The following is a 23518-nucleotide window of genomic DNA, read 5'->3' as shown; positions in this document are numbered from 1 at the left end:
CTAGGGCTCCCATCCACAGTGGGGGGCCCAGAGCCCTCCGCCCACCCGAGGGGAGGCCAAAAAAAACAGATGGAGTGCCATATGCCAACCTAGGGTGCACCCGAGCTGCAGGGAAAGGAGTGCCAGGATGCTCTTCTGGCCGGCCTCTCTCCTCATCGCCCCAAGGCCCACAAGGGTGCTGCCTGGTGCAGGGCCACAGGGCGCCTGACTTCCACCATGGCGACAATGCTTTAAAGGCCCCTCACCCCCCAGTCCCCATGTAGGGAGACGATCTGAAGAATTTCTGTCTGCTGGAGAGTCAACACAAGATGACAATGACGACAACCACCACCACCACAAGCACCCTGCGCAGCTCACACGGTGCTGACCAATCCTGGAATGGAGCCCGAGTCCTCTGCTCCCTCTAGTGACAAATACCGGGAAAGCCGAGTAAAGTTCTCTGATAATCAATGGTGGGTTATTTTAAGAGGTAAAAGTGACACAATCTGAATGTTTAAAAGTTCAAGGCAGAAGGACCTAGGTCTACCTGTGTTCTTTTATGACTCGGATATGACTGTGCTTTCCAGCTCCACCACCCCCATGGTTTACCAGTCGGTTAATGTGGACTATGACAAGAAGAAAGGAGCAAGGGACTTCCAAGAGCTTTGACTTGAGGAACTAAAAAGTAAATTGCTCATAACTGAGATTAAAAAAAAAAAAAAAAGTGGGTAGAATGGTTTTTGGCATAAAGATTTAAAGATTCACTTTGACACCTACTAAGTTTGGAATGTTTAAAGGGGACACTTTTGCTAAAGTGGATAAAAATTATGCTGTACTATGATTTGATGAGTTAAATTATCATGTACTATTATTTGATGTAAACATACCTATAATCTCCAAGATAAAGATATTGGAGTCCTATTAAGATTAATTGGACATATAGTAAATGGATTGGTCAAGAGATGAATATTACTGTCCCATGGAAAAAGTCAAATCCTAATGATCATATGTATATTACTTTGTATATTTGCATGGTAAATGGTTGAACATACATCATGGGTGGAAGGACTGTAAATAAAGGGTTAACATAACCTTTTCTCCATCTCTATGGAAATATGACCTTAGTTTAACCTTCTAGCTTCTTTCCCCTGGGAACCTGGTAAGAAAACATATTAGCTGTAGTATGGAGGAGCATAGCTTTTAGTAAAAGAACGGCGTATCTTATGATGCATGCCTATACTTTTAAATTATTTCTGTAACCTTTCCCTCCTGAAACAGAAAACCTTTTCCTCATATGGATGGGTATTGCAATGTATTTATATGAGGTTCTGGTTCTAGTGGGCACAGAAAGACCAGAGAGAATAATTCCTCAGACTCATCCGTCTATGAATTGCAAGGGAAGACTTCAACCTTAGAGATACCTGGGCCTGCCTTGCTCCTTCATGAGCTCTTTGAAATCTTTGCATAAAAACATGGTGTCCAAAAGATGAACGAGTTACTACTATTTGGTGTTGTTATCAAGGGAACTCTTGAAATTTGTAAATTCCTCCACTTCTTCAAATAGAGGTGGCTAAGAATGGCATGCTGACATCCTAGGACTCTTTGTTTGTGAACCTTTTGCTTACAACTCTTGGCAAAATGGCATGGGGCAATGTTAACTTGCTAATTGACATGGAGGATGTTATTTTATTTTTATTTTTTTGGTGAGGAAGATTCACCCTGAACTAACATCTGTGCCAATCTTCCTCTATTTTGATGTAGGTCGCCACCTCAGCATGGCTTACGAGTGGTGTAGGTCTGCACTTGGGGTCTGAACCCATGAACCCAGGCCACTGAAGCAAAGCACGCTGAACAACCACTATGCCCTGGGGCTGGCCCCTATGGAGAAGGTTATTTTTATGTTCACTATATTTGGTGCTTATTATCTGCATCACTCAATCGTACTTAAACTATTGCATTGCTGAAATCAAAAGTTGTAGCATTAGAGCTAATGTAACTGATAGTATAATAGAGAACAGAATAAAAGCTGATTACTTGTTAGAACTGGATCACATTGTAACTATTCCAAAACATCTGTTGTTTAAACCTAACTGATAAATTACCCCTCTAAAATAAGGAGTTGCAGCATTGAAAGATTTTTGAAACTATGAAATAGCTTCCACAACTCTGTTTGGCAATAGATTATCTGATTGACTATTGATTGACTAATAATTCATTGATAATTAGTGATAGGTATGTTCTTACTGATTTTGGTACTTATATGTCCAGATTGTTATTATGTCATTGAGTTGGGGCCCTGGGGCAGTGTAGAGTGAGACAGAGTGAGTGAGGCTCACTGATGGTAGAGAAGGCCTGTCATCTAAGGACACGAGATATCTCCAGCACCGGCCCAGCACTGCACAGTGAGGAAGACTGTGATGAGGCTGCAGAGCAGACACTCAGAATGAATTATTGTGAGCTAGAGGTTCATAAACAAATTGTAAGAATACACATATACTTGCTAGTTGATACAGCTCAGGTAAACTTTTCAAAAGCATATTCCTCCCATTCCCCTTGCTCCTCACCCCCACCTAACTTCTGCCTGAAGATATTTAGAGACTCTAAGGTGTAATTTACTGTGGGGTAGATAATAGAAACGTGTAAGGGGAATTCCTGCATCACCAATGAACTCCAGCATCCTGATTGTCTTTAATCTGCTTTTATGTTTTCTTCAAATAAATCATATTTTGAAGAGATCTTTGGAATTGACAAAATGTCCTGCAACATTGTGTGAGAAATCTTTGCTTATCCCAAAGTCATGAAGAGATTCCCCCAAGTTTTCTTTTAGAAGACTTATATTTTTAGCTTTCACATTTAGTTCTGTGATCCAACTTGAATTAATATTTTGTATTTTGGGGCTGGCCCCGTGGCGCAAGCGGTTAAGTGTGCGCGCTCCGCTGCGGCGGCCTGGGGTTTGCTGGTTCTGATCCCGGGTGCGCACTGATGCACTGCTTGGTAAGCCATGATGTGGCGGCGTCCCATATAAAGTGGAGGAAGATGGGCACGGATGTTAGCCCAGGGCCAGTCTTCCTCAGCAAAAAAAAAGGAGGCTTGGCAGATGTTAGCTCAGGGCTGATCTCCTCACACACAAAAAAATATATTTTGTATTTTGTGAAATAGAGGTTAGAGTTCATTTTTTCCCAAAGGGATGTGCCATTTGTAATAGCATTATGTTTTGAAGACTTTCCATTCCCCACTGGATTGCTGGGCTGTTTGTCAAAAATCAGATGACTGCATGTGTATATATGCATCTATTTCTGAACTCTAGTCTATTCCATTGATCTTTCTGCTTATCCTCACACCAGTACCACAATGTGTTGATTACTGTAACTTTGAAACAAGTCTTGAAACAAGTTAAGTGGGTTCTCCAACTTTATTATTCTTTCTCAAGACTGTTTGACTATTCTAAGTCCTTTGAATTTCCATATAAATTTTAAAATCAACTTCTTAATTTCCATATTAAAAACAAGACTGCTGGGATTTTGGGTGGGATTTATTTATATCTATAGGCCTATTTGGAGAGAATTCACATCTTAACAATGCTAAGTCTTCCAATCCATGGACATGGACTATCTCCCCATTTATTTAGTTCTTGTTTACTTTCTTTTGGCAATGTTTATGGTTTTCAGTAATTAGGTCCTGCACATATTTCATTAAATTTACCTTTAGCTATTTTATATTTGTTGACGCTATTATAAATAGTATTGCTTTTATCATTTTATTTCCTGGTTGTTGTTGGCTAAAATGTAGAACACAATTGATTTTTGTGATTGACCTTGCTCTTGTGACCTTGCTAATTGTACTTATTCTAGTAATTTTAACAATAAATTCCTTAGGATTTTCTTGACATAATCATGCAGTCATATCATCTGCAAATTAAACAGTGTTAGTTCCTCCTTTCAAAACTTTTTGCCTTTTCTTTTTCTTGACATAGTGTACTAGCTAGGCTGTCCCGTACAGTGTTGAATAGTAAAAGCAAAATCAGACATCCTTTCCTTGTCTGTGATCTTGGGACGGGGTTTCTCAACCTTGGCTCTACTGAAATTTGGGGCAAGATAATTTTTGTTGTGGAGGCTGTCCTGTGCACTGTAGCATGTTTAGCAGCATCCCTGGCTTCTCACCCACTAGAGGCTAATAGCATCCTCCCACTCCCCAGTGGTGACAATCAAAAATGTCTCCAGACATTGCCAAATATCCCCTGGGGGACAAAATCACCCCCAGTTGAGAACTACTGTGTTAGAAAGAAAATGTCCAATATGTCACAAGTATGATATTAACTGTAAGGATTCTTTTTTTTCAAAATTGTACTATGGAAAATTTCAAACATATAGAATATTACGTGTATAATGGTATACCCACCACCATTCTACCATAAATATTTTACTATATTTGCATATCCATCTGTCTTTCCTTCTATCCATTTATCAATCTGTCTTATTGTTAAATACATTTCAAAATAAGTTACAGACACCAATACACTTACCCCTACTTACTTACAGTATACATACCCCTACAGTACACATACTTCAGTATGCCTAGAGTTCAATATTTATATATTATGTGCATATATTTTTTCTTTTGAGTTAACTTTTACATATAATGAAATGCAGAGATCTTAAGTGAACATTCACTGAGTTTTGACAAATGCATACAGCTGTGTAACTCTTATCAAAATATAAAACAAATTCATCAAAAATATAAACAAAATATGAAAAAACAAACTCTTATCAAAATATAAAACAACACTGCCTCATAGAAATATAATGCAAGCCACAGACATAATTTAGAATTTTCCAGTAGCCACATTAAAAAAGTAAAAAGAAACTGCGAAAATTTATTTTACAAATATATTTAAGTCGATTATATAAAATATTATAATTTAACATGTAATAGTAAAATTTTACTAATGAGATATTTTACATTCTTTCCTACTGAGTCTTCAAAATCTGATGTGTTTTTACACTTAGAACACATCTCAATGAAGACTAATCACATTGCAAGTGCTCAATAGGCCCATGCAGCCAGTGGTCCTGCACAGATATAGAATGTTTCCATTCCCCAGAAAGGCTCCCCATGCCCCTTCCAGCCAGTCTCCATACCCACCCCCATGGAGGCAACCATTGTTCTGGGTTTTTTCCTCCATCATTGTTTAGCTTTGCCTGTCCCAGTATTTCATGTAATTGGATTGTACAGTATAGTCTTTTGTGTCTGGCTTCTTTCACTCAGCATAATGTTTCTCAGATTCACTCATGTTACCTCTATCAGTTTATTCCTTTTGATTTCTGAGTGATGTTGCATTGTATGAATATACCACAGTTTACCTGTTTTCCTATTTTTTTAAATTTTTTGAGGAAGATTGGCCCTGAGCTAACATCTGCCAATCCTCCTCTTTTTTTTTTTGCTGAGGAAGACTGGCCCCGGGCTAACATCCATGCCCATCTTCCTCCACTTTATATGGGATGCCGCCACAGCATGGCTTGCCAAGTGGTACGTCGGTGCGTGCCCGGAATCCAAACCGGCGAACCCCGGGCTGCTGCAGCGGAGTGCGGCACTTAACCACTTGCGCCACTGGGCCGGCCCCTACCTGTTTTCCTATTGATGGGTGCCTGTGATAGTCTCAGGGTTTGGATATTATAAATAAAGCTGCTATGAACATCTTTACACAAGTGTTTTTGGAGAAATATGTTTCCTTTGGGGTAAATACCTAGAATTGCTGGGTCTTAGGGTAGTTGTATGATTAGTTTGATAAGAAACTGCTAGACCGTTTTCTAAAGTGGCTGTACCATTTTATGCTCCTATCAACAATGTATGAGTTCTGATTCTTCCACACACAGAATGATCAGTTTCTTAAATTTTAACTGTTCTAGAGGGTATGTAGTGGTATCTCATTGTGGTGTTAATTTGCATTTTCCTAATGGATGGGAATGTTGAACATGTTTCCATGTGCTTATGGCCATTTGTATATCTTCTTTCATGAAGTGTCTTTTCAAGTCTTATGCTCATTTTAAAAATTGTGTTGTTTGAGGAAGGATCAAGATGGCAAAGTGGGAAGATCCTGAGCTGTCCTCCTCCTCCAAACACAGCAAAACTACAACTACATATAAAATAACTATCTCTGAGAATGACCCAAAGACTAGCAGAACAGATTTTCGAGAATGAAAGATATAAAGAAAAAGCCACATCAAGTAGGGTAGGAGGGGCAGAGATGTGGTCTAGTCAGAACACACACACCCACAAGTGGGAGGGGTATCACAACAGCACAGGTCCTCCCTGGGGAGCAAAGGGTCCAAGCCCCACATCAGGTTTCCCAGCCTGGGAGACCTGCACCCAGAAGATGAGCCCCCATAACATCTCCCTTTGAAAGCCAGCGGGGCTTACATCTAGGAGAACTGGAGGGCTATAGGAAACCAAGACTCCACTCTTAAAGGGTGTGTGCACAAACTCACTTGCTCCAAGTTCCAGAGCAAAGGCAGCGGTTTTAAAAGGGCCTGGGTCATATGTGAAGGTGATTCATTGACTAATTTTAAGGCATGTGCTGGAGTGGCACGGATCTGTTGGAACTTTCTCTGAGGATGGAAGCATTGGCAGGTGCCATTTTTTTCACTCTCCTACCTAGCAGGCCTGGCACTGGCGAGTGCTGTTCCTGACACTCTCCATCTACCTTGCTAGCACTGCCTGCCCTGCCCTTGTGTTCCCTTGTGGACCTGTCCTGCCCAACCTGCCTGCCATGGCCAGTGCCCCTCCAAAGTGGCTCCCACCCCAGCAGGCTGGCCCTGCACACCAGAGCACCTGCAACAGTCACAGCCAGGCCTCGCAGCCAGTTGGCCTGGGAGCTAGCCCACCCACCAGAGTGCTCACAGCACTCACAGCCCAGCCACACAGGAGGGTGCACACAGCCCACACAGAGGACACACCTGGAGTATCTGCCTCTGGGGCCTAGGGGAGACTGTGCTGGGCCACACAGGATACCTTCTACATAAGGTCGCTCCTTTAAAACTGGGAGTTATAGCTGATCTACCTAATATATAGAAACAATTACAGAGAGTTAGGCAAAATGAGGAAACAGAAAAATTTGTTCCAAATAACAAAACAAGACAAAATCTTAGAAAAAGAAATAAATGAAATAGAGATGAGCAATTTACCAGATAAAGAGTTCAAAGTCATGGTCATAAAGATGCTCACTGAACTTGGGAGAAGAATGGATGCACACAGTGAGAACTTCAACAAAGAGATAGAAAATATAAAAAAGAACCAATCAGAGCTGAAGAATACATTAACTAAAATAAAAAAATACGCTAGGGGGACTCAAGAGTAGAGTCTATGATGCAGAAGAACAGATCAGTGATCTAGAAGACAGGGTGGTGGAAATCACCCAAGTGGAACAGCAAAAAGCAAAAAGGATTTTAAAAAATGAAGATAGTTTTTTAAGTACACTATGAAGTGTACTAACATTTGCATTATAGGGATCCCAGAAGGAGTAGAGAGACAGAAAGGGACGGAAAACCTATATGAAGAAATAATGGCTGAAAATTTCCATAATCTGGTGAAGGAAACAGACATCCAAGTCCAGGAAGCACAGAAGGTACCAAATAAGATGAATCCAAAGAGACCTACAACCTGTTCATATTATAATTAAAATTTCAAAAATTAAAGATAAAGAGAGAATCTTAAAAGCAGCAAGAGAAAAACAACTGGTTAAGCACATGGGAACCCCATAAGACTATCAGCTGATTTTTCAGTAGAAACTTTACAGGCCAGAAGGGAGCAGCACAATATATTCAAAGTGCTGAAAGGAAAAATATTACAACCAAGAATGCTCTACCCAGTAAAGCTATCAGTCAGAAATGAAGGTGAGATAAAGAGTTTCCCAGACAAGCAAAAGCTAGAGTTCACTGCCACTAAATCAACCTTACAAGAAATTTTAAAGGGACTTTAAATGAAAAAGAAAAGGCCATAACCAGAAATAAGAAAATTATGAAAGAAAAAGTCTCACCAGTAAAGGCAAACATATAGCTAGTGTGAAGGTTAAACCACCTATATAGCTGGTATGAAGGTTAAAAACAAAAGTAGTGAAATCATTGCTATCTATAATAATTAGCTAAGGGATACACAAAAATATGTAAAAAATGTCAAAAACAGAAAACATGGAGGGGGGAGTAAAAATGTAGTGCTTTTAGAATGCACTCAAACTTAAGTGACCATCAACTTAAAATAGACTTCTGTGTATACATAGGTTGTTATATATGAACTCCATGGTAACCACAAACCAAAAACCTATAATAGATACACAAAAAATAAAGAGAAAGGAATACAAACATAACACCAAAGACAGGCATCAAATCACAAGGAAAGAGAAAAAGAGAAGAAGAAAGGAACAAAGAATAACTACAAAAACAACCGAAAAACATTGAACAAAATGGCAATAAGTACATACCTATCAATAAACACTTTAAATGTAAATGGACTAAATGCTCTACTCAAAAGACATAGGGTGGCTGAATGGATTAAAAAAACAAGACCCACATATATGCTGCCTACAGAAGACTCACTTCAGATCTAAAGACACACACAGACTGAAAATGAAGGGATGGAAAAACATATTCCATGCAAATGGAAATGGAAAAAAGCTAGGGTAGCAATACTTGAAGCAGACAAAATAGACTTTAAAACAAAGGCTGTAACAAGAGACAAAAAAAGACATTACATAACAATAAAGGGATCAGTCCAACAAGAGGATATAACACTGGTAAATATCTACACACCCAACATAAGAGCACCTAAATATATAAAGCAAATATTAACAAACACAAAGGGAGAAATTGACAGTAATACAATAATAGTAGGGGACTTTAACACCCCACTTACATCAATGGATAGATCATCCAGAGAGAAAATCAATAAGGAAACATTGGCCTTAAATGACACATTAGAACAGATGGACTTGATAGATACCTACAGAACATTCCATCCAAAACCAGCATAATATACATTCTTTTCAAGTGCACATGGAACATTTTCCAGGATAGATCACATGTTAGGCTACAAAACAAGTCTCAATAAATTTAAGAAGATTGAAATCATATCAAGCATCTTTTCTGACCACAACAGTATGAAACTAGAAATCAGTTACATGAGGAAAACTGAAAAAAACACAAACATGTGGATGCTAAACAACATGCTACTAAATAACCAATGGGTCAATGAAGAAATCAAAGAGGAAATCAGAAAATACCTTGAGAGAAATGAAAAGGAAACAATGTTCTAAAATCAATGGGACACAGCAAAAGCAATTCTAAGAGGGAAGTTTATAGCAACAGGCCTACTTCAGGAAACAAGAAAAATCCCAAATAAACAATTCTATCCTTATACCTAAAGGAACTAGAAAAAGAAGAACAAACAAAGCCCAAAGGTAGTAGAAGAAAGGAAATAATAAAGATCAGAGCAGAAATAAATGAAATAGAGACTAAAAAAAACAATAGAAAAGATCAACAAAACTAAGAGCTGGTTCTTGGACAAGGTAAACAAAATTGACAAACCTTTAGCCAGACTCATCAAAAGAGAGAGGGCCCAAATAAACAAAATCAAAAAGGAAAGAGGAGAAGTTACAAGTGACATCACAGAAATACAAAGGATCATGAGATTACTAGGAACAATTATAGGCCAAGAAATTGGACAACCTAGAAGAAATGGATAAATTCCTAGAAACATGCCATCATCCAAGACTGAATCAGGAAGAAATAGAAAATCTGAATAGACTGATTACCAGTAATGAAATTCTATCAGTAATCAAAAAACTCCCAACAAACAAAGTCCAGGACCAGAAGGCTTCAAAGGTGAATTCTCCCAAACATTTAAAGAACAGTTAAAACTTCTCAAACTATTCCAAAAAAAAAAATTACAAGCCAATATCCCCGATGAACGTAGATGCAAAAATCCTCAACAAAATATTAGCACACTGAATTCAACAATATATTAAAAGGATCATATACCACGATCAAATGGGATTTATTCCAGAGATGCAAGGATGGTTCAATATCCACAAATTAATCGATGTGATATACCACAATAACAGAACAAAGGATAAAAATCATATGATCATCTCAATAGATGAAAAAGCATTTGACAAAATTCAACATCCATTTATGATAAAAACTCTCAACAAAGTGGATAAAGAGGGAACATTCCTCAACATAATAAAGGCCATATATGACAAACCCACAGCTAACATCATACTCAATGGTGAAAAGCTGAAAGCTTTTCTTCTAAGATCAGGAACAAGAAAAGGATGTCCACTCTCGCCACTTTTATTCAACTTGGTATTGGAAGTCCTAGCCACAGCAATCAGACAAGAAAAAGTAATAAAAGGCATCCAAATTCGAAAGGAAGAAGTAAAACGGTCACTATTTGCAGATGACATGATACTGTACATAGAAAACCCTAAAGACTTTACCAAAAAAATTTTTAGAACTAATAAATGAACTCAGTAAAGTTGCAGGATACAAAATCAATATATAGAAATCTGTTACATTACTATGCACTAACAATGAACTATCAGAAAGTGAAATTAAGAAAACAATTCCATTTAAAATTGCATCAAAAAGAATAAAATAAGGTTATATAATATATAATATATAATTATATAATATAATAAAAAAGAATAAAATAAGGTTAGGAATAAACCTAACCAAGGAAGTGCAAGACCTATACTCTGAAAACTATAAGACATTGACGAAAGAAATTGAAGACGACACAAGTAAATGGAAAGATATACTGTGTTCATGGATTGGAAGAAATAATATTGTTAAAATGTCCATACTACCCAAAGAAATCTACAGATTCAATGCAATCCCTATCAAAATACCAATGGTATTTTTCACAGAACTAGAACAAAGAATCCTAAAATTTGTATGGAACCACAAAAGACCCTGAATAGCCAATGCAATCTTGAGAAAGAAGAACAAAGCTGGAAGTATCATGCTTCCTGATTTCAAACTATACTACAAAGTTATACTAATCAAAACAGTATGGTACTATCACAAAAACAGACACGTAGATCAATGGAATAGAATAGAGGCCCAGAAATAAACCCACACTTATATGGTCAATTAATCTATGACAAGCGGGGCAAGAATACACACTGGAGAAAAACAGCCTCTTCAACAAATGGTGTTGGGAGAACTGGACAGCCACATGCAAAAGAATGAAACTGGACCAGTTTTTCACACCAGATACAAAAATAAACTCAAAATGGATTAAAGACTTAAACATAAGACCTGAAACCATAAAATTCCTAGAAGAAAACATATGCAAAAAACTCTTTGATATCAGTCTTAGCAATATATTTTTGGATCTATGTTCTCAGGAAAGGGCAACAAAATCAAAAATAAGCAAATGGGACTACATCAAAAGCTTTTGCATAGAGAAGGAAACCATCAAAAAAATGAAAAGGCAATCTACTGAATGGGAGAAGATATTTGCAAATGTTATATCCGTTAAGGAGTTAATATCCAAAATATGTAAAGAACTCATACAACTGAATATCAAAAACACAAACAATCTGATTAAAAAGTGGGCAGAAGACCTGAATAAACATTGTTCCAAAGAAGACATACAAATGGCCAACAGACACATGAAGAGATGCTCAATGTCACTAATCATCAGGAAAATGCGAATCAAAACTACAACGAGATACCACCTCACACCTGTCAGAATGGCTGTTATCAAAAAGACAACAAATAACAAGTGTTGGCTAGGATGTGGAGAAAAGGGAACTGTTGGTGCACTGTTGGTGAGAATGTAAATTGCTTTAGCAACTATGGAAAACATTATGGAGGTTCCTCAAGAAATTAAAAATAGAACTACCATATGACCCAGCTATTCCACTTCTGGGTATTTATCGGTAGAAAATAAAAACTTCTAGTTATAAAATGACTTATATATATAACTGGTTATTTATATAACTGTTACATTATATATTATGTATTATATAGTGTTATAAACTTATATATTTTACATATAAATATATATTATATAAATTTATATTTGTATTTTATAACCAGTACAAACTTCCAGTTATAAAATAAATGAGTCATGGGGATATAATGTATAGCATAGGGAATACAGTCAATAATATTGTAATAAGTTTGTATAGTGACAGATGGTTACTAGACTTATCATAGTGATCACTTTGTAATGCATAAAAATGTTGAATCACTATGTTGTATACCTGAAACTAATATAATATTGTATGTCGACTATACTTCAATTTAAAAAAAAGAATAAAAATTGAGTTGTCTTTTTATTAGTAAGTTCTTTAAATATCCTGAATAATGGTCTTTTGTCAAATATATACTTTACAAATACTTTTTTTCCTGATCTGTAGTTTGCTTGATTTCTTAATTTCTCTTTGGATAAGAAGTTTTAAATTTTGTTGAAGTCTAATTTATCAGTTTTTCCTTAAAAGTGTTGCTTTCTGTTCCTAAGAAATCTTTGCCTATTGCCAAGTCACCAAGCTATTCTCCTTTGTTTTCTTCTGAAGGCCTCACTGTTTCAGATTTTATAATTAACTCTATGATCCATTTTGGATGAATTTTTGTATATCCTGTGAGGGGTCAACTTTCATTTTCCATATGGATATCAGTTGTTCTAGTACCATCTGTTGAAAGCCTCCTTTCTCCACAAGGTTCCTTTGGCATCCGTGTTGAAAATCAAATGACCATTTAAGTGGGCACCTACTTCTGTGCTCTCTATTTTGTTGCACTGATGTGGGCGTTGATCTTTATTCTGTACCATATTGTCTCAATAGCTGTAGCTTTATGGTAAGTCTTGAAATCACTGGTGAACCCAACTTCAGTCTTTTTTTTTTGTAAGATAACTTTAGATATTCTAGAGTCTTTGCATTTCCATATAAATTTTATAATTTATCAATTTCTACCTAAAAAGTCTACTGGTATTATGATTGGGATCGACATCTTGCCAATTCTCTTCCATCCATCTCTTCCCATCCAGAAACATTGTATATCTATACATTTACTTAGCTATTCTTTAATTTTTACCAAAAATATTTTGTAGTTTTTAGCATACATGTTTTGCATATATTTTGTTAAATGTTTTCATAAGTATTTTATGTATGTTGATGTTATAGTAAATGGAAGTTAAAAATTTTATTTTTCAATTGTTTGCTGCTAATATAAAAAATACAATTGATTTTTATATAATAATCTTGTATGCCGTGACCTTGCTAAATTATCTTATTAGTTCTAATAGTTGAAGATACCTTAGGCTTTTCTAAATAAATAATCATATCATTTCCAAATAGACTGTTTTCTTTCTTCTTTTCTAATCTTTATGCCTTTTATTTTTCTTGATTTTTGCACAAGATATACTATATATATAATATATATATAAATATATAATACAACATTAAAAAGTGTTGAATTTCTTAAAAAAATCATGAATGAGAGTTGAATTTTGTCAAATGTCTTTTCTGTATCTACTGAAAAGTATTTTTTTTAAGTACATATTAAAAACCTGTCCAGACAAAGCACCAACTCAAACAAATTTAGGAAATAGTTTTTACTCATTCAATCTATCCCCTACCCACAACCACCCACCATTACCATAGTGCCATGTGGCTTTTGCACAAGACCACTGTCTGGCTAGGAAGTGACCGAGACTGGGCTCAGACACAAACCTTCTGACTTTACAGCTCCTTTTCTTTCACCAGTACCATGGTGCTCTTAGACTAGTTGAACAGAAGAATTCTTGAGACTATGCTTTTAGTTTTTTTCCTCTTTATTTTTATGGATAAAATGCAACATACATATTATACTTAACAATGAAAGCCGATGGGACAAAAGAATCAATACTAACTTTTGAGACAGGAGATAACATAAAACATGGCATTTTTCATGACATTACAAGACTTTCCAATCAAATCACTTAGTTTTAGAAAATAGTTGGAAAATGCCTGAAAGATATTCTTTTTAAATTAAGAGGGGTGTGTGTGTAAAACTGTTGGCAATGCTTGAAAAATTTTAATCTATGTCATATTATTTTTCATTAAGTGACATATTTATGGAAAAGAGTTGAAAATGCTTGTCAGAAACTAGGAATTATTCAATCCTATAATATATATTCTCTTCAGGCATGTAATACATTTGTGAAAAACAGCTGAAATATGCTTGATAGAAAGAAGGGACATTTTAATCTCATGTTACTTTCTAGTCAAGTACACTACAGAAAAGCAGTTGAAAAATGCCTGAGAGAAGAGATGAACAGTAATTCCTCCACTTGAAAACCTGCATCTCCACATGGTAAACACACAAGACAATGACTAAAGGACAGGAATTCTCTTAGGGTATACCACAGATCACAGGTACAGAGTATTTTTGGCTTTAAAGCTTTTGCTAAAAATATTTTACATCATTAAATGTATATTATTAAATGTACATTGAAAGCTAAATGGAGTGACTTAAATAATAAGACTCAGGGACAGTTTGTAACAAAAATTGTTAAAGTCCATTAATTTTTTCCCCAAGAAAGGCAAGTGAGGTAGTTTATACTGTATATACATTGTAAAGAAATTAATATTCCAGTTTTGAAGATCATTGACTCCAAAAGTCATATCCCCAAGTGAGCTGCTTAACAAAGGGATCCTCTTTTGCAGAATGGAGAAAAAAAATGAGCCAGTTCCAGGGTTTTTTTCCTGAATAAATGTTCCTAAAATGTGAACTTTCTCTAATGCTTTCCTGGATATTATTTTCCTAACTGTACACCAAGAACACTTTGGGAAGAGGTGAGGCGGGAAGCTATTAAGAATAGAATTTAGAAGCCCAGTATCTGACTCTTTTTTTGTTTGCAAATATACTGTTCATTTTTACTGATTACTGTAACTATTTTAAAACAACTCTTGCTAAGGCAAAGATAGTTTTTTCAATACTTAGTTGACAGGTATTTGTGAATTTTAATTGTAGGGGTTTGTTTTTTCTTTACCAATGAAATTAGTAAAAAGAATCTCTTTACACAAAAATTAGTCTGTGTGTCTACTGAACATTCTTCTCTAATCAATTAGTTGACTCTATGACTAAGAATAAAAGTAATATCCGATATACCGGTATTGACATGGCCTTCCATACTGTGTAGTAATTGGAAAGTTGTCATACATCCTTGAATACATTGCAGTGGTTAATTTAAAGTTATTAATTCAGCTAAGTTTTTGACATCTAAAACCACAAAGTGGATAAGAAATTCAGAAACTTATTTTTACTTGTCACCTGTTAGACATTTGTTTAAAACTAATGACAAGTGGAGCAAATCTTAAAACATGTGGAACTCATGTACATGTTCTACACACAAGAAATGAGAGTGCCTGAATAAAATATTAAATGCACAGATCTGTGAGTTTCCTATAGAAACACAATAGAATTTAACTATCTAAATGAGAGGAAATACAATGACAAAAATCAGTCGTTGTTTTCATACATACATAGAAGTGTAAGGCAGCTAATTTGAAGAATTTCTTCCATGTGTGTAGGCATAAATTATTGCCATCTTATGTCCTGGAACTTAGCAACTACATAACATAAAATGTTTACTCCTATTGTTCGAATTGCAAAAAGGATAAAAGCCTTTTTTTTTCAGACTCTTGAAAGTCATTATGTAAACTCATGTGCCATCAATTAGCCATATATTGAAAACTAATGAAATGTAGGAATAAATATAAACCTTAGAGCACATATTTATCTTCTAAAGGGTTTTCAGGCAAAGGAAATGAAAATTCTCAAATAAACAATAAAACAAATGGATATCTGAATTTTCTGTAAAAATATAACAAAATTCTAATGGCCAGAAACACAATTATCTACATGTTGAATTTAAGTAGTGTTTTTATAGACATCAAGGCATAATGCAGAATACAAAATATTTCTTCTATATATGGGCTTAAATTATTATCTCATTATGTTTTCTGCACTTGTGAGCAACTCTGTCTATTGTTTGAATTGTCTGAATTGCAAAAGAGTCATTTGGGCATTAGATCTCATGAAAACTGATATAAATTCATCAAAATCTCAATCTGTGGATTCTAATCCAAAGCACACATGTGGGATAAATGAGACCTCTGTTCTCATTTCTAGCTAACCCTAGAAGGACTGTATCTGTAGTCTCAAGACAAAAGGCAGAGCCGTCTGACCCCTCAGCACATTTTAGATTTGCTTTCAATTAGAATTGCGGAGAACTGTGTGTTCTGGCCAATTGCAAGTCTGGAAAACGGTCCTCAAGATCTTGATAGTGATACAGTTTCCCACTTACCAAATATGCCTGATGCTAATCCACAGAGGTTAGCCACATCTATGATTGATGAACAGAAACAAAATCTGCTTTTATACCATGTAAAATCTGGATATAATAGTATTTTTCAGCACTCTTGGATAAAGAGCAGTTGGATAAACGCAGTTCTGTATTTTTAAGTTGAGGCTGCAGAAGTAACTGTCTATAGTTGTGAAATATAAAAAATGATATGTTTGGTCAGGAAAGGAAATCTGTGCCCGGCACATGGAAACCTATTTCTTGAGCACCATAATCACGATGAGAAAATAGAGGCTCTGTGACTATTAACTACACAGAAGGTTACGAAAGCCTAAGAACGCCCTTTGTCAAACTAACCTTTGCTATGGGGACCTGTAATCATAAGAGAATAAGGTTTAAAAAATATCAATTTTCAATAATCCATGATGAGAAATGTTCGTTTGCACCAGAATGCTGATAGTCATAATACAGTACGACATACATAACAACACAGTGTTCTTTAAACAAAAGTTCCTCCTCCTCCAATTCAGGAGCGAGTCAGAGCATAAATACTGTATGTGTAACTTTAGAAACTGATTCCCTTTGGAAAGTAGAGTTGAATTATTTTGCAGGGCAGAAATTATTGATATTTCTGGCATTCTTGCTCAAAAAGGTTAATATATATATGTATATAACATAAGTATAAAAAAAGAGTCTTTTCCATCTCTTCCGTTTGGTAGCATTTGCTACATAAAGAAGTATTTCTTATCCCCAGGTATAGGACAAGTTCATTTCTGCTGTGAAGTCAAAGTACTACAAATGATTCAAGTTGACATCCCCTTTCTTTCACTCTTATCAGGGAACCATCCTGAGGAAACTTCAGCTCAAATGATCAACCCACTCCTCTTCCATACTTCATGCTGACAATGCTGGGAGACATCACTTGGGCCAAGAAACACCAAGAGAGTTATAGGAACAAACATGTCAAAAGCAGTCTTGTTTTTTTTCCCTACCAAATGTAGGATCTTGGCATATAATACATGATAGCTGCCATCTTGGGGGGTATTTCAAAAAATTGGTTGGGGTTTAATCACCCATTCTGCTTGAGGATTTACATGATATACATCCAATATATAAGCATCTGGATCCAAGCAATGCTGTCCTAAAGGAAAGAGAAAATCAGAGAATGTTTTCAAGAGCGCACACTTTTGTATATGTGTGTGCATTTGTGTGTGTGTGTGTGTGTGTATGTAAGGTTTGAACAAGGCCAATATAGTTCTCTCAGCCAAAAGTAAGTAGACACATTTTAAAGTTTCTTAGCAAAATTGGCCTTCCTACCTTCCTTCCTTTCTGACTGTGATGTCCTTCAAATAAATCCCATGTAGAAAAAACAGACATACCAACCACAGGCAAATTACTCGCTAGACTCACCAGATCAATTAGAAAAATATGGCAGGAACTTGTTTCAGGTATAAACTGATCATTTATATGATAAAACATGTCCTCTAATGGTTTTACAGACGGTAACTTGACCAGAACTAGAAAAGATTACAATCAAGTTTATTTTAGGAAGGGTTATTTCGTTTCTTTACTATGGATGCAAATGCCCATAGGCAGGACAGCTGGAAATGATAACAACCAAAAGATCATTCCAGGGGCAAATGCATTTGAAAATCTTATGTACCATGTGTTTGCAATGTATACTAAAGTCTCAACAAAACTACCAAGATTTGATTGCTTACTTGACTCATTCATTTATCAAATATTTCTTGAGAGTTACTATGTGCCAGGTACTATTGTAGGGGCTAGGGCTACAGCAATGCATCAGCCAGTCAAAAATACTTGCCCTCAGGGTGCTTACATTCTAAAAGTGGTAAAAGGCAACTAGCAAATAAGCAAGTATGATATAAAGTAAGTCTGATGGTGATAAGAACGTTAGAGAACAGCAAAGCAGGGAAGGCACATAGAGCGGGTATGATCCAGGGAGGTCTCATCGAGAAGGTGATATGGCGGCCAACACCTGAAAGAGGTGAGGGAGTGAGACATGAACAATGTGAAGGAGAGCATTCTGGGCAAAAGACCGAGCACATGCAAAGGCCCCAAGGCAAAATGTGCCTTGTGATTGGATATGCAAAGTTGGTGCTCAAGGGGAAGTCTGGATATAAATTCAAGAGACATCAGCATACGGGTAGAGTTAAAGCAAAGATGGATAGAGCTCACCAAGGAAGTTTCATGTAGAGAGAGGAGAGTTCCAAGGACTGAGCCCTCCAGCTCTCCAATGTTAAGAGGTTGAGAGGATAAGAAGGAACAGGCAAAAGAGACTCAGAAGGAGCAGCCAGTGAAGTGGGAGGAAAGCCAGAAGCTTAGGTTGTCCTTGAAACCAGGTGAAAAAAGTATTTTTTTCAAAGAAGGGAAAGATCAACTCAGGCAATTATAAAGAATGTTTTCAAGAGCGCACACTTTTGTGTATGTGTGTGCAGAATGGAGTACTGGATTTCACAACATAAGAGTTCTCTGGTGACCTCAACAAGAGAGCAATTTTGATGAAGTGTTGGGGGCAAAGCTTGACTAGAGTTGTTTCAAGAGAGAACAAGAGGAAGAAATTGGAGTATACACAACTGATTCAAGGAGTTTTTGCTGTAAAAAAGTACAGAGAAATGGGAGTGACTTGAAGGGGGTCAAGAGAGGGTTTTATAAAGATGAGAGAGAATTACCAAAATTTTTGTGCATGTAGAGGTGATGCAGTTGGGAGGGAAAAGCTGATGATGCAGCAGAGAATGGAGGAACGACTGGCTCAACACCCTAACTGGGCGGGAGGGGGCACAAAGTGAGGCATGGGCGGAGGAGCTGGCCGTAAACAGGAGCGCGGATATTTCCTCTGGGCTGTGAGGAGGGACAGAGATGCAAGCAGAGGGAATTTTCTTTTGATTCCTTTTCTCTCCCCTCGGAGAAACAGCGAGAATGAACTTGGGCTGAGAGTGAAACTAGGGAAGTTAAACAAAAAGGTTGTCACAATTCTGAAAGTTCCATGATGTTCTTTTCTTTGTTTTGCATGAATCTCCAGAATGAGACTTTCCAACTTTGAGTCACATTTAAAAGACCCAAAAGTTGATTTCATATCAACTAAAATATTCACATTTAAATTCTGAAAATATTTTAGGAAAGTCATACTGTTCTTACATGAGATTAAAAAAATCAGCAACTTAGTGATTTTTATATCTAAGAAAATTGTAAAATATACTTTTACAATAACAGTATTATATTTCTTCTAGAGTAATCAGAGAATTTAGGAGTAAAAATAGTTAAAGAATGCTTACCTATATTTCCTCCAATTTCATATAACCTTTGGTTCTGAATCTTAATGCACTCTGATGAACTGTGACTGAGAAGAGGAGAAAGCAATATATTTTAACCCTCTTTCACAATCTGAGGTGAATCTGTAAATTAAATAACCATGGCAACAAACAATTCATTTTGCCTTGAGTGAAATACACCCCACAAGTTATTATTATGAGTGAAATTATGATAAAAACAATTTTTTTTTCCTGTTTGACACAGCAAGCATCTGAGGCACAGAGAGGATGGGACTATTCCAGACCAAGGTGGATGCTGCCACGCTCTACAGCGACCCAGAGCTCATTCTATCCACAACTGTCAGCTCCATTTTAGGGAGAAAACTTACTGGCACATCAAGCTGTCCAAGGAGCAGCCGGGTGTTTAATATTGCTTTGTCATTGGTCACATTATCAGTTCAAAGGAAGTCAGGTTTCATTTCTATATTTGCCAAAAATTAACTGGGAGTCTCTCCTCAACCCATGTCACATTTCTAAGCTTGCCTAGCACTTTGCAAACTAACATTGACTTCATTGCATGTCTCTGCTCTATAATAAAAGCAAGTCAGAGAAAATAATTGCCCAATTTAATTTTTTCACCCCAGACCAGAATGCTGGGGTAGAAGAGTCTGGAAAGACCACACCATTGTTGATCTCCATCCCACTCAGGAATGACTTTCAGCTTGGTCACTTCAAAAAGATTGTCCTCAGCTCTCTATTGGAAGGAAGAAGGATGTGTGCCTTCTTTTCTTTTCTTTCTTTTTTTTGCTTAATTAAACTTTTTATTTGAGATAATTATAGATTTGCATGTAGTTGTAAGAAATTATACAGACAGATCCTGTACCCTTTACCCAGTTTCCCTTGACAGTAAAATCTTGCAAAACTCTAGTGCAATGTTACAACCAGAATGTTGACATTGATTCAGTCAAGATGCAGACATTTCCATCCCCATCAGATCCTTCTTGTTTCCCTTTTATAGCCACACCTCTTCCCTCTCCACGTCTCTCTCCATCCCTACCCTCATCCTCTATTCTACTTTTCTATGAACTGGTCATTTCAAAAATGTTATACAAATGGAAATATACAGTATAGAACTTTTTTTGGTATTGGCTTTCTTTCAGTCAGCATAAATCCATGGAGAGTCACCCAAGTTGTTGCATTTTTACTGCTGATTACCATACCATCCAGGGTATGGATGTACCAAAGTTTGTTTAGTCATTTACCTGTCGAAGAACATCTGGGTTTTTTCCAGCTTTTGACTATTATAGATAAAGCTGCTATAAGCCTTTGTGTACAGGTTTTTTGTGTGAACATAATCTTCATTCCTTTTGATAAATGCCCAGATGTGTGAAGCCTGAGTCACATGGTAGATGCACATTTAGTTTTATAGGAAACTGTCAAACAGTTTTACAGAGTGACTATACCATTTTACATTCCCACCAACAATGTATGAGTGATACAGTTTCTGTATCTTTGCTGGTGTTTGGTATTGTCACTATTTTTTATATTAAACCATCCCTATTGGTGGTTAATGATATGTCATTGTGGTTTTGCATTTCCCTAATGGTTAAAGATATTGACATCTTTTCATGTGCATATTTGTCATTTGTTTATCATCTTCTTGAAATGTCTATTCAAGTCTTTTGCTCATTTTCAAATCGGATTGTTTGTTCTTTTTACGGCTGAGTTTTGAGTGTTCTTTATATATTCTAGATACTAGTCCTTTGTTTGATATGTGGTTTGTAAATATTTCCTCTAAGTCTTTAGCTTGTCTTTTCATCCTTTTCACAGGGTTTTTCAGTGTAGACGTTTTCAATTTTGATGAAGTCGAATTTATCAACTTTTATCTTCTATGGATCATGCTTTTGATGTTGAGTCCAAGAACTCTTCACCAGCCCTACATCACAAAGGTTTTCTCCTATGCTATTTTCTAAAAGTTTTACATTTACATTTAAATCTGTGATCTATTTTGGGTTAATTTTTGTGTAAGATGTAAGGTTTAGATCTAGGTTCATTTTTTTTTTCTTTGCTGATGGATATCCAATTGCTACAGCACCATTTGTTGAGACAGCTATCTGTCCTCATTGAATTGTTTTTGTACTTTTATCAAAAATCAGTTACTAGGATAGTCAAATTCATAGAGACAGAAAGTACAACAGTGATTACTAGTGGCTAGGGGAGGGAGGAATGGGGAGTTACTGTTTAATGGCAATAGAGTTTCAGAATGGGATGATAAAAATGTTCTGGAGATGGTTGGTGGTGATGATTGCACAACAATGTGAATGTACGTAATGCCACTTAAAATTGTGAAAATGGTAAATTTTATGTTATGTATAATTTACAATAAAAATTTTTTAAAAATCAGTTGGGCATATTTCTGTGGTTCTGTTTCTGAGTTCTCTATCCTGTTCCATTGACCTAAATGTCTATCCCTCCACCAATACCCACACTGTCTTGATTACTATAGCTCTACAGTTGGCCTTAATATCTAGTAAAATGATCCTCCTACTTTATTCTTTTTTCAAGATTGTTTTAGCTATTCTAGGGCCTGTGCCTTTCCATACAAATTTTTAGAATAAGCTTGTACACGTTTACAAAATATCTTGCTGGGATTTTGATAGGAATTGCATTAAACCGATAGATCAAAGCAATATACTCAAAAACACCATAAATAAATCAAGACAGAATCCTAAAGGATAGGCCATATCTTGGGCCACAAAACAAATCTCAAAAAATTTAAAATAATTTTAATCATAAAGAATATCTTTTGTGACCATAAAGGAATCAAACTAGATGTCAGTAACAGAAAGACAACTTGAAAATATCCAAATACTTAAAAATTAAATCACACACTTCTAAATAATCCATGGTCAACGACAACGTCCTTAAAGAAAATTTGGAAAATATATAGAATGAAAATAAAACCACAACATCAAATTTTATTGGATGCAGCTAAGGCAGTGCTGAGGGAAAAATCTACAGCAGTAAATGCTCACATTAGAAAAGAAGAAAAGATCTCAAATCAATTATTTAAGTTCCTATCACCAGAAACTAGAAAAATAACAGTAAAATAAACACAAAGCAAGCAGAAAGAAGGAAAAGATCAAGATAAGAGCAGAAATTAATGACATCGAAAACAGGAAAATGAGAAGCTGGTTATTTTTAAAAAACAATAAAATTGATAAACTTCTAGAAAGACTGACAAAAATGAGAAGAGAGAAGATAGAAATCATCAACATCAAGAATAAAACAGGATATCACTGTATATAAGGTTTCCCTTAAAAGGATAATAAGGAGATACTATGAACAACTGTATGTTCAAAATCAAAAACTGCAAAGAAATGAACCAATTCCTCAAAACCACAAATTGCCAAAACACAACCAAGATGAAACAGTCATAGCCATTAAAGAAATTGAATCAGTACTTTAAAAATTTCCCCAAAAAAAAAATTCTCCAAGCCCAGATGGTTTCACTGGAGAATTCTAGCAAACATTTAAAGAATTAACACCAATATAGCACAATCCTTTCCAGAAATTAGAAGAGGGACATTGCCAACTCATTTTATGAAGCTAGTATTGCCCTGATACCAAAACCAGACAACCAATACAAAAAACAAAACAAACTACAGAATAATATCCCTTATGAATTTAGATACAAAAATCCTCACAATGTATTAGCAAATCTAATCCAACATATATTAAAAGAATTATATACTATACCAAGTGGAATTTATTTCAGGTATGCACGGTTAGTTCACCATTCTACAATCAATGTAATCCACCATATCAATATAAGAAAAATCATATGATCATGTCAATTGCTACAGAAAAAGCATCTGACAAAATCCAACACCCATTCATGATAAAAACTCTCAGCAAAC

At 36.0% G+C, this 23518-nt stretch overlaps 1 protein-coding gene across 9 annotated transcripts in view; it reads right to left on the bottom strand.

Moving 5' to 3' along the window:
- The window catches only part of ARHGAP28 (Rho GTPase activating protein 28), a 245692-nt gene that overhangs the window by 36020 nt on the left and 186154 nt on the right, over positions 1-23518 (bottom strand). For 8 of the 9 annotated variants that reach the window (XM_087438880.1, XM_087438881.1, XM_004421088.3 and 5 more), the window contains 2 exons: positions 19623-19687; positions 13795-17467 (listed from right to left, as the gene is read on the bottom strand). The exons of the other annotated variant lie outside the window; for it this stretch is intronic. In XM_087438880.1, coding sequence (XP_087295006.1) covers positions 17373-17467; positions 19623-19687 — 160 coding nt within the window. In that variant the 3' untranslated portion in view covers positions 13795-17372. Of the gene's footprint in view, positions 1-13794; positions 17468-19622; positions 19688-23518 lie in introns of those variants that run through there. 9 annotated transcript variants of the gene reach the window in all.

This window comes from Ceratotherium simum, chromosome 14 (assembly GCF_057802395.1).
Source record: "Ceratotherium simum simum isolate JZ-2026a chromosome 14, ASM5780239v1, whole genome shotgun sequence".
Taxonomy (NCBI): Eukaryota; Metazoa; Chordata; class Mammalia; order Perissodactyla; family Rhinocerotidae; genus Ceratotherium; species Ceratotherium simum.
This window is presented reverse-complemented; position numbering and strand designations above follow the sequence as displayed.